At 29.3% G+C, this 16,523-nt stretch overlaps 1 protein-coding gene across 5 annotated transcripts in view; it reads right to left on the bottom strand.

Moving 5' to 3' along the window:
* LOC107439178 (MFS-type transporter SLC18B1) overlaps positions 1-16,523 on the bottom strand; it is a 44,501-nt gene that overhangs the window by 11,079 nt on the left and 16,899 nt on the right. For all 5 annotated transcript variants that reach the window (XM_016051672.3, XM_016051673.3, XM_016051674.3 and 2 more), the window contains exons 3-8: positions 16,327-16,422; positions 14,685-14,758; positions 6,621-6,768; positions 3,489-3,557; positions 3,273-3,360; positions 2,199-2,338 (exon numbers count right to left, since the gene is read on the bottom strand). In XM_016051672.3, the coding sequence (XP_015907158.1) occupies positions 2,199-2,338; positions 3,273-3,360; positions 3,489-3,557; positions 6,621-6,768; positions 14,685-14,758; positions 16,327-16,422 (615 nt within the window). The remainder of the gene's footprint in view (positions 1-2,198; positions 2,339-3,272; positions 3,361-3,488; positions 3,558-6,620; positions 6,769-14,684; positions 14,759-16,326; positions 16,423-16,523) is intronic.

Raw genomic sequence — 16,523 nt, forward strand, 5'->3', positions numbered from 1 at the left:
TAAGAAGCATAAAAGTTTCTTATGGTAATAAAAGATAAATGCCAACTTTAAAATTCAAAAACCATATTCATATATTCAAAAGTCATATTATAGTCAATTCTTTTGTTACATTAGTTGAAACATTATACAAGTTTCGAAGTCAGTTTAGAGCTTAATTTTCAGTGTACAATAATAGACGGACAAAATGGCACTGAAAAATATTACAATTGATAAGTATGAAGTTACTTAAAAATATACGTTATTAACTACTGTAATATATTATTTGCGAATTTTAAAGTTGGCTTTTTATCTTTTATTATAACAAATTTTGAATGAATGAAAGGCATAATATTTTTAAATGTATATAACTTTTTTAGAATCTTGTATTTGCACTTTCATCGTTTTTTATTTTTTAGGGTTTATTTTTAAATTTCAAATAATGGTAGTATAGATATACACGTTAAAATCAAATATTGGAGCATTTAGTGCACAATAATAGATAGAGAAAATGGCAAAGACAAACACAACAAATGAGAGATATGAAGTAAATAAAAAATATATTTTATTAACTGCTACAATATATTATTTGTGAATTTTGTCATTGGCTTTTATATATTATTATTACATACATTTAATAAAGAAAGCAATAAAATTTCAAAACCGTACATAACTTTTCAGAATCTACTTTGTATTTGAACTTTTATCTTTTTTGATTTTTTTTTAAGGTTTATTTTTTAAATTTTAAGTAATAGTTGTATAGATTTATATAGTAAAATCAAACATTGCAGCATCATCATCAGTGCATAATAATTTATAGAAAAAATTTCCATTAAGAATATAACATGTGAGAGGCATGTAGTAAATAAAAAATCTTCTTTATTAACTACTGTAGTTTATTATTTAAGATTGTAATTTCGCAACTTAAAATATCGTCTGCACTAGTTAATTAGCATATTTGAGGTCACCCCTTCGAACCCTTAAGATTGAGCCCAAGAATGTAAAGATCCGATCATTAGATCAAAAGCCATTCAGGGTGTGCAAACATTGGAGGATTTAGTACACAATAATAGATTGAAGAAAATGGCAATGAAAAACGTAACAAATGAGAAGTATGAAGTAAATAAAAAGTCTACCTTACTAACTATTGTAATATAATATTTGTGGATTTAAACTTTGGCTCTTATCCTTCATTATAACAGACATTGAATGAATAAAAGTCATAAAATTTCAAAATGCACATAACTTGATTTTAGAATCGTTTCTTGCTTTTTTCTGCTTGCTTAGAATCGTTTCGTTCGTTTTTATGCTTTTACCTTTTCGGATTTTTAATGACTTCTTTCAAAAAACAATTTCAAGCGATGGCAGAAAAGATTTATAATAAATTATATAGATATAGATTTATAATAAATTACTAATATATAGATTTATAATAAATTACTAATATATAGATTTATAATAAATTATTAATATATAGATTTATAATAGATTACTTATATATAGATTTATAATAAATTTCGTTCGTTTTTATGCTTTTACCTTTTCGGATTTCTTATGACTTCTTTTAAAAAACAATTTCAAGCGATGGCAGAAAAGATTTATAATAAATTATATAGATATAGATTTATAATAAATTACTAATATATAGATTTATAATAAATTATTAATATATAGATTTATAATAAATTACTTATATATAGATTTATAATAAATTTCGTTCGTTTTTATGCTTTTACCTTTTCGGATTTTTTATGACTTCCTTTGAAAAACAATTTCAAGTGATGGCAGAATAGATTTATATAGAAAAATCGAAAAAAATAATTTTCATACAATGCACGTAATAATATTTTTTCAATTTTTTTATTGCTAAAAATTAAAACTTAAATGAAGTAGGTACTATACGTTTATTTGAATAATTTAAAAAGGAGATAAATATAAAAGAATTTGTTTAGTCTGACATTATATTTTATATTGCTTTAATTTAAGCATTTGTTAGAAACCGAATAACACTATTCGCACCGTGTAATGAAGTATAACAAGACGATCACCACCATACTTAACAAAACCAAATGCTAACCATTTGTTACAAATTATATTTCTTTAATTAAATTATATTTGTGTAGCAAATAAAAAGGGAAATAAACTTTTAATGTTTCCAACATAAGAAATAAAACGTTTTAAAAGTTTTTAAAGTTTAAAACACTTAAAAAGTTTTAAATTACCGTTCGAATATGGGGCTCCAAAGCAGCTTGATTGAAGCCTATATAATTAAATGCAGTAAAAACACTAAGTGAGTAAATTAGAATTCCAGGGCTCATCCAAAACTTTAGTAGATTTCCCCGCTCCACTATTACTGTTCTTTCTGAAATTAAATGAGTATAAATTAATTTACAATAATAAAATTTGGAATCAAGTTATAGTGTGAGCGTGACAAGTTCTTGGTAAGAGATTTGAAAAACCTCTCTAAATCCAGGAAAATGAACACAAAGCAATTTTTTTTTACACGTTACGCGAATATTAATTGTTATAATTTCTTCTTTAGAGCATTTAAAGACGAAAATAATTAATAAAAATGTTGCACATTTGTCATTTTTATGCTTTTTAATTTACTTACCAATTAAAATACTAATTTAGATAATGATGATGTTTATCTTTTAACTTAAATTGCGCAAAAATAAATTTAATTATCAAAATTATTAAAACAAATTAATATATAAAATTAAACTACTTTAAACAGAATTCTGATAGTAGATCAAAACTTTAAGTACCCATAACTGTATAAGCCAAAACTACTTATCTAAAAATATTGATCGTCTGAAAATCTATTGAGATCGTAAATAAAAAAGTAGTTTAAAAAAAAAATTTTTTTTTTTCATTCATATTCCAAAATTTATCAATATTTTGTAAATTAAAGAAATTTCAATGATGATTAACTGTTTCTCTTAGATCTAAATAACTGAAAATTTGAAAAATTTGTTTGGAAGTGAGCCATGATTAGAAGATTTTACCTTTAACGCAGAAAAAGACACCGATGTTTCATGCTGCATTTCATAACCATAAATAATTAAAATGCAAAAAATAATATTTTTCACTTATTTTTACCTAAATGAATAAAAAAAGTAATGAAAAAAGTATGAAAAATAAGTTTAATAAAAATCCTGTGTCAAAAGGGCTCCTCTGCTACGTTGCATTATATTTGATCAGTGTTAAATTATTATTATTATTGAGATTTTAACTGTGTCGGATAGTTTATATGAATGCAGAAATATTCTTTAGAGTTGAATAGTAAGTCTTACCAACATCGGGAAGTATGAAAAATATGATTACAGCATCCACAAACACTATTGATCCAACAACATAAAAAGGTAGTTCATAGCCTCCAAGCTAAATACAAAACAAATTTTTTAATACGGTTAGTAAAATAGAGTTATTAAAAAGTTATTTCAAGTAAGTTTAATAAGCATAAAATGCATGAAATTTATATCAAATTGAAAATATCTAACAATACTCACATCATAAAGCGCTCCACCTAATGTGGGTCCTGTAATAAGTCCTAATCCCAAAAACATTTCTAAAACAGACTGTAAAAAGATAGTAAATAGAAAAATCTTTAAATAATGCTTTAAATTTTCATTTACTACATTAAGAGTCATATTTTTTATAATTTCTGTTTTAATAAGTTTTAATATTAAAATATTTAGTTTTTTCTTTTTAAAGTTTTTTCAACCCCACAATAATGGTTTTTTTCCAATAATATATATTCATTGTTTTAAAATACTATAATACTTATTATTTTTTTGTTTTTCAATTATATACTGTTAGACAACTATAATATTATTTAAATTTGACGCAATCTGAACACGGTGCCAAACTGATCCATATATTCCTCTGTTAGAATTTTCCGTCTAAAATTACTGTAATATTTTACCGTCAGCCGTCTGTCCATCCAACTAACCATAAAGTTTACAGTAATGAACATTTTTATCTTTACGGTTTTGAAACCGTTTACAACCAGTATGGTTAAAAAATCATGAATGCAAAACCTTACGGTTTTTTAACCATTTACAGTTAGCTTAAAACCGCAGAAAAGAAATTTCACTGAACATTGGAGGTAGGCTTTTCGTTATGAAATGCTCATTGGAGTTTTGTGGATGAGTTGTATTTTATCAAATGAACCATGAAATGTGGTTTAATTAATATATCTGAATGTTTCACTTATCGTAAGAGATGGAAAATTCTAGACCTTTTCTCATTAAGTAGCTTTATGGTGCTGCCATCTATGCGTGAATGAGAGTACTGTATTTTAAGCGTAATTTTAATATATGATGTATACTTGATAAATTAATATTTATTTAAAGTTTATAAATGATATATTTTAAATAATTATTTATACATGAAATAAACAATAGCGATAAAGAGTTCAAATATTTTAACCTATTCATGGTTCTGACGTTTTCTAGCAGAGCATATCCAATTTTTACCGTGATAATTAAATAGTATACAGGGAGAAGCATATACGAAAAGTTTTCCGGTTGTAAAAGCGCAAGACATTAAAATCTTTTCCATCTTCTAAAATTTAAACAGTTAACCAATAATTTTAGACCTAGAAAATTCAGATCATGCGTATCAATTTCGGTAAAAATCAATGTTATTGTATCAATAATTTTCTCATTAAAAAAAAATATTACTATTTTTTAGAAACTATTATATCCTTAAATGACATCATTTATATTCTTGTCTTTAAGATGGTATTCCCTACACATGACCATTTAATGAATATTTCATTGATTTTTTAGACAATAATGACATTTTGATGGCATAAGCAAAATAGCTCTAATAAAAAAATAAAATTTAAAAACATCAAGCTTTACAGGCTATATTTCGAAAAAAATTGACTTTCAATAGAAGTTAAACAGGTCTACAAAGGTTAAAGTGCAAAGGACACAATGCTTCCAATCTGGTATCACTAAAACAATTCTCCCGCTTGTTGATAACGAGACATTGTTAGTTTTCTTTTATATTTAGATTTTTCTTTAAAAAAAAAAGATTAAAAAAAACTAAACTGGCATTGAATCTTGTTTATAAAGAAACTGCTTATGAAACAGTGAACTATAACTCTTTATGTAAAACTAAATAATGGTAAAATATTTTTTAAATAATAAAAAAATTTTACGATTGTAGTACAAGAAAAATTTTAAAATAAATTTTGAAAACTTCAGATGTTTTTAACCAAAGCCGCTTTTGTTTTCTTTAATACATATGTTTTAGAAAACTTTCATACGCGTAAACATAGAGTGAAACGGTGTAAATGCTGACTCAAGTTTCACATCAACTCATCGTTCTCAAAAGTAAATGGAATTAATTTAAAAGATATCTTAGTAGAAGAGTAACCTTAGTAACTTCAAAAGACTGTATGTGAAGAATATAACATTCAAGTAAACGTATATTCTTGTACATCAAACCACGCATAATTATGTTACTTAAGAAGCTTAAAAAGTTAAAGCGAACGTAATAAAATATGAAAAGTACGATTTTCTAAGGCTCTTCGATAATAACTATTATACGTTTGTCAGGATTGTATAGTTTAATAATTTGTATTTATTTCTATGCAATTTCAATATTTTTGTGCATGAAAGCATTAAATGAAAAAAAAGTCACAATTTTAATAATGCTTTTTGTACAATAAATATTAAAAAGAACAACAAGTATTTAAGTTTTTTTAACCCATTTTACTTCTGCGAAAACTGTACATCTTGTTTCGCTACAAGTACTATTATGACGAAAGTAGTAAGTTCCTAGTGCTTTTACTAATCTGATATTATCCAGTACAGTCTGTCATTTTAGTTTTAAAGCATCGCTGTACCTAATTTCGGAACAAAATATAGATATTTATGTCATTAATGTCAGTATATTATGGTGGATGCAAACCTTGTTTATCCAGTTATTATAGTTAAACAATTAAAGGATATTGTAAGTCTATTCTACGAAGGATTGAACTGACAGCAAATACCTTCTAAGCATTCTATTCAAATAGCATTCCAATTATTAATATTCTTTTTCACAAATATTTTATTCTATTTCCAGTTGTCCTAACGATAAGCAGCCGATCACAAACAGCCGATTAAGAGATATTTAACCAACAAAAAAAACTTTATTATTTTCCAAATCAAAGAATAAGGGGTACAGCAATATTCTAAATGGATTTTATTTTATGCCGTAACATAGTAAGATAAAGTTCTCCTTTTACAGGACATAAATTTTTCATAACTTTTGGTTTCCAGACAAATCTATACTGTGACTGATATGTTTTATTCTATATGATTTAATAAGGAGCCAGTCTAAATTCCCTTTTGCTGATAAGAATACCCCTCATCAGTAATTACTAAGAGCGTTATTCAATTCGTAATCATTAAAATACATTCTGAGACTCCCCAGCAGAGAGCATTTTTATTATTCAGCACAGGCGATATTTTACTTTTTCTGAATAAACACTCATTTTATAACCGATTTCAATTTCTACCTTCTAATTATAAGGGTAACCCCAATACAATGTAAATATACGCGAATTTTATTTTGTGTTCTGAGAGATCTTAGGATACTTTGGTAACAAGGCACTGTAATAACAACTTTAAAACTAAACTTACAAACGTTGTCCCTATTCCTTCAGTAAACTGAGACGCTATTATGGTATAACATGATGTCCTTAAGGCCGCTGCCCCCATTCCTTCAACTGTTCTTATCACAAACGCCAATGCAACAAAAGTAGTAGTATCCCGAATAAGATCCAAAGTTCTAAATTTAAAAAAAAAAATTATATTTAATGTTATTTAAATATTGTAATAAAATAATATTTACTGAAGTTAAAAACTGCATTTCAATCAAACTAATTAAAATGTTGATGTGTTGTAGTTTATTCAATAGGTACTGATCAGGAGACTTTTACAAAACTCAAAACTAGATCATTTTTGAAATAAAGCCATTTTCAAGTTGGTGGGTGAGCAGAGATTACTTTTCAATATTTCAAAGCATTAGAAAAACTCAACTTTCATATTTACTAGAAATGGTAACATTAACTCAGTAATTTTTGCTGCATAATAATATATTATAAAAAAAATGGCTTTATGTTTATTTTATTCAATAGCTGAGGTTTAAAATTAGAAAACATTTCTTACACTGTATCATTTATAAGATAATTTTCTAACAGTAACGTTCTTTTTTCTTTTTTTCAAAGAATTACTTTATGCTAAATAAGGCCATTTTAGTCCTTATTTTGGTTAAGTAACATAAATGATAAATGTCAAAAGGATAAATGTGTTTTAAATCAATTTTCATGATTTATTGCATCGTATAAACAAGAAATATTGGTTAATGTAATTTCTACATTTACTGCTGAGTTTCACAATCATTTTTTTTCTTTTTTTTCGCAATAAATCGTAAATTAAAAACTCAGTTTTTAATTATTGAAACAATTTATCAAAGTAGAAAATGATAAAAAATTGCGTTATAGAAAATAGAAGAAAAAAAAGCATTGAAACATATTTTGGAAAAAAAAGAGCTCAAAACAGAATATATTTATATTGTATTTTATTATAGATGATTTCAAGAACACTGAAATTTAATACATAATAAAATGTAGATTACTCATCATAGGATCATTTATTACAAATCTAAAACGTGATTCACTGCCATGTGATTTACTGCGCGTCACGTGATTAACTGCGGGTACCATAACCTTACAGTTTTCTTCAGTGCGCAAAATAAAAAATAGAATACCTTTTGATTTAATGACGGGATTGTCACGTACTAAGATTAAATCTTAATGGTTCGAGGGAGAAAACGTAAATATGCTAATTAATTTATTTAGATTGTATTTTAAGTTACGAAATCAGACACAAAAGCGTACTTTCTCTAAATAAACTTATTGTCTCTTTTTTTTTCCTCCAGCGGATTTTGATTTTTGGCCAACAAATAATGGGGAGAGTCAAAAGTTAGATCCCTTTAGCACGAATCCTCCCATACTTCGGCAATCAATCACAATGAATCAAAATAATCTTTAAGTTATATAACTCATTTTTCAAAAAGTAATTTGATGTAAAGCTTTTTTTGTAATTATTTGTTATTTTCTATTCTTTATTTTAATAATGGTCAAAAGTTTTGAATTAAGGCATATGTAAACTGTTACATTATTTTTAACTATGTAGTTTTAAATTACAAAATCCAAAATTACTGGAATTGGTTTTAATAGTTCTCGAAAAATAAAAATTTAAAAATACGAATTTTTGAAACTTGATTACTCCGAAATAAGTCTGTTTATTTCGCTTAAATTTTGTATCTTGACAAACTAACTTACTTTAAAGTGTGGTAAAAATTTTTATACCTTACTATTCAAAAAGCTTTTAATCAATATTAAAATAAATAATAAAAAATGGTTAATAATTATATTAAATTATTCTTACGTATATTTGGGTAAACAAGTTTCTAATCTCTCAGCATTTTTTTTCCTAATTTACTTAAATAGTTCCATTTCATATTCACTTATACAGTTTAAAAAATTTCTTGTTTTTCTTTAAATGTTCCAAATACGTGAAAAGTGAAATTTACATTAATCACCGCAATTTTGGATCGTTTTCTTAGCTAAATTTACATTCAGTATATTTTTTATGTATTTTTATGTCTGATTCCGTAGATTAAAATATCTGTACAATATTAAATTTGCACATAAATTGACAAAAAACAGAATTAAACTATACATCTAATAAAAGATAATTATAAAAACTAATGCAACATACATAAAATTTAAATATATATAATTATAAACAGATGTATAGATTCCTTGGTATAAACCGGATAACTAACACAAAACAAAAGAAAAGTCTAAAATAAAATAAAGAAAGTTAATCAGTCAATAGGTAAAACTGACAGTTTGTGAATGGGTCTTTTATAAGTTCCAGTCTCAGTTTTGACACTGACCACTCTTACCTTAGCATCAGCACTAGGAAAAACTTCTTGTATACGCCCTAATTTCCACTTCAAAGGTGGAATATTGTCCTCTTTAATGAGAACTAAATCGTTAATTTTCAAATTAGGCTGTTCTCGCAACCATTTGGGGCGCTGCTGTAAGCTGGAAATATACTCGTTAACCCATCTTTTCCAAAAATTCTGGAAAAGTTTTTGAGTCAACTGCCAACGTTTTAATGGGGATATGTTTTCGCTTAGAAGGTTCTCTTCTGGTATAGAGGAAAGAGCGGTTCCCACAAGGAAATGTCCTGGGGTAAGTGCTGAAAGCTCAGCGGGATCGTCCGATACTGGACACAAAGGACGAGAGTTCAAGCAGGATTCAATTTGTGCAGTAAGAGTTAAAAACTCTTCAAGGGTCAATTTATGATCACCTATTGTTCTTTTCAAATGCGATTTTGCGGATTTCACAGCAGCTTCCCAAATTCCTCCAAAGTGAGGTGCTGAAGGTGGGTTAAAGTGCCATTTAATTTGCTCATCGGCAAAATACTGATGGATGGATTCTTCTTTTTGAAGAGATTTAACTACTCGATTAATTTCCTTATTTGCAGCAACAAAATTTGAACCACAGTCTGAAAATAATTCATTTGGTTTTCCTCTTCGCGCAACAAATCTTTTTAGAGCTGCAATAAATGATTCAGCGGTTAAATTTCCAACAACTTCGATGTGCACCGCCTTTGTCGCGAAACACACAAATATACAAATGTACATTTTAACTGATCTAACTCCACGTCCAGATCGCGGTTTCACAAAAAATGGACCTGCATAATCCAGACCAGTCTTGGAAAATACTCTAGAAGGCGTTACTCTTGAAGGTGGTAATTGAGCCATTATCTGTGTCGCGGTTTTTTCTTTTAATCGAAAGCATTTTATGCATTTCCAGATTTGCTTTTTTATAACTGATCTAGCATTTACTATCCAAAATTCTTTGCGAATAACTGATAATAGTAAAAGTGCTCCAGCATGCAAGAAGGATTCATGATAATGAATTATAATTAGATTAGTTAAGTGATGTTTTTTCGGTAGGAGAATAGGATGTTTTCTTTCATTCGATAATTGTGTATTTTCTAACCTACCGCCAACACGGATAAGGCCCTCTTCATCCAAAAACGGATTCAAGGAGAGGATCTTACTACTCGAAGAAATTGGTTTGCTATTTTTTAGCTGGTGATATTCGTTTGGAAATTCTTGTTTTTGTACTATTTTGACCAAAACGTTTCTAGCTAGTTTTATCTCATTACTAGTCAAATAACCATTTATGCGATTGTTCGGAGATTTACAGTTCATTATGAAGCGGAGACACCAAGCTATAATTCTTTTTAACTTAACGTATGCTGAAACATTGTAAATGATCGGAAAGTCAATAGGAGTTGTTTCAATCAAGCACGATGTCTTTTTGCGTTCTTCTTTGAGAGCGTCTGTTGAGAGAGGGATTTCCTCCAAATGCGATATTTCACCACTTTTCATCCAAGACGGACCCGACCACCACAAGTCTGATGAGGAAAGTTCTTGAGGATCCAAGCCACGGGAAATGAGATCTGCGGGATTGTTATGAGTAGAAATATGTCTCCACTGGTAGTTCTCAGTCAAGGTTTGGATCTTGGAGACTCGGTTTCCAACAAAGGTTTTAAGCTGGTGGGCTGGCGTTTTAATCCATGCAAGTGCGATGGTCGAGTCTGTATGCAAAATGACTTCGTCAATGTCCATTTTAAGAGAATTATAAACCTTTCTTATAAGTTGAGAAAGAAGTAAGCAAGCTGATAGTTCTAAACGTGGTATAGAAATGACTTTTATGGGTGCAACACGAGATTTGCTCGCAATAAGACGGCAAGTGCTAGATTCAGCTAGGCCTGGGCAGTACATGTAAACCACAGCTCCATACGCTAATTCCGAGGCATCAGCGTAACCCATTAAAACAGTTTTTGTAAAAAAGTCAGTTAAAATGTATCTATTAATGCGAATAGTTTCTATATGTTGCATAGATGATGCAAAATTAAGCCACTGACCTGCGATTTGTGGTGGAAGGGGATCGTCCCACGACAGTTTATGTACCCACAATTTTTGGAGAAATATCTTTGCTTTCGTGATGACAGGTTGCAAAAGGCCTAATGGGTCATACAGTCTTGCTATAAAACTCAGCACTTCACGCTTAGTGAATTTGGTGGTCATTTCTGGGATGGATACTTTAAACGTAAATTGATCTTCAATTGAATTCCACCTTACACCCAAAGTTTTGACACTCGCATCAACTTCTGATGCAAAATCATGCTCTGCTGGGTCACCTAAAGGTAAACTGTTCCTTAACTCCCTTGAATTAGAGTTCCACTTATGAAGAGACATTCCACAAGTTGCTAGAATATCGTTCAGCTGTTGTTGCACTTTCTGAGCACCTTCTAAACTTTGAGCACCTGAAACGATATCGTCCATATAAATATCTTCCAAAAGAACTAATGATGCCAGTGGAAATCGTAATTCATCTTTAGCCAACTGCTTGAGAGTTCTGATTGCGAGAAATGGAGCGCAAGCAGTTCCGTAAGTGACTGTCTTGAGTCTGAATGTTACAGGTTTTGCGTACTCTGAATCTTTCCAAACAATTCTTAGAAGATCAAGCTGCGATGGATCTATTTTGATTTGTCGAAACATCTTTTGGATGTCTGCCGTGAAAGCATATTTATGTTTACGAAATCGAGTCATGATTTCGAAAATGTCCTCGACCACGTCCCCCTTCAAAATGACATCATTCAAGCTCACACCCGTTGAGGTACTTGATGAAGCGTTGAACACAACACGTAACTTAGTGGTTGCCTTCTCTGGACGATAAACACCGTGATGTGGGAGGTAATAGGTAATTTGATTACCGGAATTGCTTTCATTATCATCATATTTTTCCATATGATTCATGTCTAAGTACTCCTGCATAAATGATTTGTATAAATCTTGCATTTCTTGATTTCTGGATAATCTTTTCCATAGTTGATTCAGACGTCGCACAGCTAAGTCCTTGGACTCTCCTAAACGCTCAACGTCCTTAACTGGCATCTCTACGATGAATCGTCCATGCTCATCTCTGCGATAAGTATTCTGAAAATGTGATTCACAATACTTTTCTTCTTCACTCTGAATTTTTATTTTATAGTCTATATCCTCTATTTTCCAGAATTTTTCTAAGCAGTCTTCGACTTCTGTTTGAGTGGTTATGAAACCGCAGTGAATTTCTGGAGTGCGGGTATTTATTGCTCCAGTTGCAATGTATCCAAAAACAGTATTGCGAAACACCAAATCACTGTTTGCAACGCGGATATCTCCAGCCTTGATAATTTCGAAAAATACCTCCGCGCCTAAAAGCATATCTATTCTTCCAGTTACCGCGAAATTAGGATCTGCTAATTGTTGCGGAATTTCTAACTTATCTACTTTGAAGGATGTAACAGGAAGAAAATCGGTAATTTTGGATACCACTAAAAAATCAAGAGTTTTCAAAAAAGAGCTATTACCATTACAAATTGTAGCTTGTATTTTTGATCTTATTGTAGTTTCGTTTCCGCCCAAACTCGAAACCCGATAATTTATTTTTTCTTGAGGTACATCTAATTTATTAGCGAAATTAGCTGTACAAATATTCGACATGCTGCCTGAATCTAATATCGCCCTACATTGAATATAAGATCCATTTAAAGGATTTAAAACCCAAATTAAAACAGTCGGAAGAAGCCCTGTTTTATTTTTCGAATTAATGCAAGATAAAGAAGCAGAAACAATTTCATTATTTTGTTGATGAATATTAAATACCGCTGCTTCGGGATTGAGGTCATGACCGTGAGAAGAAGAAGCCAAAACCGCAGAGTTGTTTATAGTTTCGCGTTCTTTATGGAGTAGTGTATTATGCTTTGAGTGGCATATGTAGCATAAATGTTTCGATTTGCAATTCAATAACTTGTGTTGACTGCTTAGACAATTTAAACACAATTTATGTTTTGATACCAGCTCACTTCTCTGATGACTATTCAATTTCAAAAAAGAATCGCACTTAAAGATAGGATGATTCATTTTACACAAAATGCATGATTGAGTTACACTTTTATTAATTAGAAATGTTTTCGTTTTTGGATTTCTCTCTTGACTTAACTTAAATCTTAAAGGAGTGGTTTTGCTAACATTTTCTAATATTTGAGCTCGTTTTTCCAAAAATGAAAATAAATCATCTAATTTAGGAACATCGTTTGAGCTAATATTTAATTCATACTGCCTTCGAGTTTCCCTATCCAATTTTTGAAGTACTATATTTAAAACAAAAATATCAGAAAGATCATTGCGATTATACTCCAAAATTTTTAATGCTCTTATATTTTTCTTTACACAATCAATTAAATTACGTAAGTCTTTAGCCGACTCATGCGTTAATTTTTCAATATCTAATATTGATTTAACGTGAGATTCTACTATTAACCTTTTGTTTTCGTATCTTTCTTCTAAAGCTGTATATAATGAAGTGAATGTATCATCTAATGTAATAAGATTTTTAGCTTCTCCGATTAAAGCTGAATTTAAATAGTGTAGTTTTTGTGCATTTGTCAACTGATTATTGGATGTAATAACATTATTGAATTGCAATTTGAAAGTACTCCATTCTTCACATTTACCCGAAAATTTCGGAAGCGGAATTTCTGGTAATTTTATGCTAACACTATTGTTTACAAAACTTGCGGGAGTTAATTTCACTTGATTAACTGATTCTAAATACGTTAAGCAATTTTTAATTTTGCACTTAGCACTGATGATTTTTTCGCTGTATTCTTCGCTAGCGCTAATTTCAGTTTCGAATTCTGCTGGAACCGAAATTAAATTTTCAATTTCAGAATTTAATGATGTCAAAATACTCTCCTTTTGACTTAATTGCTCAAATATTTCATTTAGTTCTGTTATTTCTTTAGTGTCACTTTGTATTATAGTATCTGCTTTTGTTATTAGTTTTGTAGCGCTAGTTCTGATTGTAGCGCGTTTCTTTCTACATTTCTCGATGTTATCCATTATTTATTAAATGAAATTATGCGGTAAATAAATGATGAAAATTTGCCTACCTTTCACTAATTCTATGGCTGGAGATATGCTGCGTTATTTCTGATGCGATGCGTGGTCAGTCCAATAATGAATGCGGGTTTTTTATTGTAAATTTGCGATATACTGGATCTTTATCCTCCTGATCGTTCGGACCAGTGTTTGGCCGATAGCTTGCGGGTGTATATAAAATCAAACGTGGACTGTAAACTATTTATTTTGCGGGTGCGCTGGTAGCGCTGCGGAGCGTGTATGCTCTTTTGTTGTTTCACATCAACTGGCTCTTGGCTGATAACAATGACGCCAAGAAGCCAACGGGCGTAGCAACATACCGGCTTCAACAATATCGTCTGTAGTTATTACTTTTTTTTTAAATTTAATCTCTTGTTCAATTAAAATTACATCTTAATACGTGTGAATACTTGATCACTAGGTCAGTTCTGTTTTTTATTTTTTCTTATTTTGCATACTGCACATTCTTACAGTACAATAGTAGTTCTTTTGAAATATGTTTACATTTTGGCTATAATTAAACAAAACATGTTTGGTTTCTTACAGCTCACAAGAATTAGACTATATATTTTTCACAAAACTGCGCGATGAATCGAACTCTAGATGAATCAGAAACATAAACTTACCCAAAGAGGATGCATGTTACTCCAACAGTTAATATTCCAGAATTTAGAATAAACTTTGGAGAAATGTAGCATACCTGGAATGAAGAGAAATATGATATACTTAAGTCAACTTATTAAACATAACTATTTAAAACACAATATTACTATAAAATGAAATATTTAACTAGTTCAATAGAAGCAGAATTTTATTTTAGTACATTTATGTTACTTAAAATTGCTTGCAATTTCTTTTTGTCAACTACAAAATACTGTAAAATTAAAAATAAAGAATTATTACTATGTTCTTTTAGATCTGAAGTAATTAAGTAATTGTAATCAAAATATATTGTATATCGCTTACATCATTTCTCAAAAATACCTTTTAAATTTCGCGTGAGTCTTATGAAAATTTAATTATGGTAGTAAATGCTAGAGGAAATTTCCTGATTCGTTTATGCTAGCAGGAAATTACTTTTTTACGATACCTTTTCAACATTTAGGGCTCTTTTAAGGCGGAAGTTTCATATAGAGGCATACTTTCTTTACAAAACAACATATACAACTTTGCAGATTCAGTACGAATGGACACTTTGTGGAATTTAATACTAAACCTTTATTTGTCATGAACTAATTGTATTAATTGTTCTAAGTTTAGTTGTATTAATTGTTTCTAATTGTATTAATTGTACTAAGTTTAAAAAAGTAGAAAGAAGTAAAGATATCAGGTAGTAACTAGTTTTCTTCCTTCGATCGTTATGTTACAATACTTGAAATTCTGAACTGCTCGTTATTTATTATCATTGCAATTATTTTTATTGCTAATAGTCACAGTAGTAGCAGTATTATTATTAATACTAATATTATTATTAGTGATTATCTGTACAAGATGTCCATTTGTAATAAATCGAAAATGCTTTACATTTTTGTCATTTTTTTTCATTCACTTTTTCGCATCTCGCATTATCTTTCGCATTATCTCGCATCATTTTCTCGTATCAAATCTAGCATAAATTTTCCATACCTAGTACCACCTAGACATATTTTTATAACTACATTTACAAAAGTTTAAAGTTTAAGAGAGTGACTACTGACTTTAATAAGCACATTATTCTCGTATCAAATCTAGCATAAATTTTCGATACCTAGTACCACCTAGATATATTTTTGTAACTACACCTACAGAAGTTTAAAATTTGAGAGAGTGACTACTGGCTTTAATAAGCACATTATTCCCGTATCAAATCTAGCATAAATTTTCGATACCTAGTACCACTTAGATATATTTTTATAACTACACCTACAAAAGTTTAAAATTTTAGAGAGTGACTACTGTCTTTAATAAGCACATTATTCTTGTATCAAATCTAGCATAAATTTTCGATACCTAGTACCACCTAGACATATTTTTATAGCTGCATCTACAAAAGTTTAAAATTTAAGAGAGTGACTACTGGCTTTAAGAAGCACATTAATTATACTTTATCAATAAAAAGCATATGGATGGAAAAACAAAAAACATCTGTTTCATTTCAAAAGTGTAAATAACTGTTCGAAGCTTCAAGTCAAGAAAGAAAATACATTAATCTTTGTAAAATTAATAAGGAAAATAATATTCACATAAGCGCCAAAAATAAATATCTAATAATAAGATATAAAAACTTACCAATTTTCCAAAAAGTGGAGCCGTGACAAAAATTGTCAACTGGAAAATTCCAAAAATAAAACCATACTCAGTCGGAGTGGCTCCTTTCTGCTCTGCCTACGACAATTGAATTTAAAGAATAGTTATTTTATCCATTTATTATTCATGGAATTTTGATATACTTCATGGAATTTTGATATACATAGAGAGAAGCTACT

This window comes from Parasteatoda tepidariorum, chromosome X1 (genome assembly GCF_043381705.1).
Source record: "Parasteatoda tepidariorum isolate YZ-2023 chromosome X1, CAS_Ptep_4.0, whole genome shotgun sequence".
Lineage (NCBI taxonomy): Eukaryota > Metazoa > Arthropoda > Arachnida > Araneae > Theridiidae > Parasteatoda > Parasteatoda tepidariorum.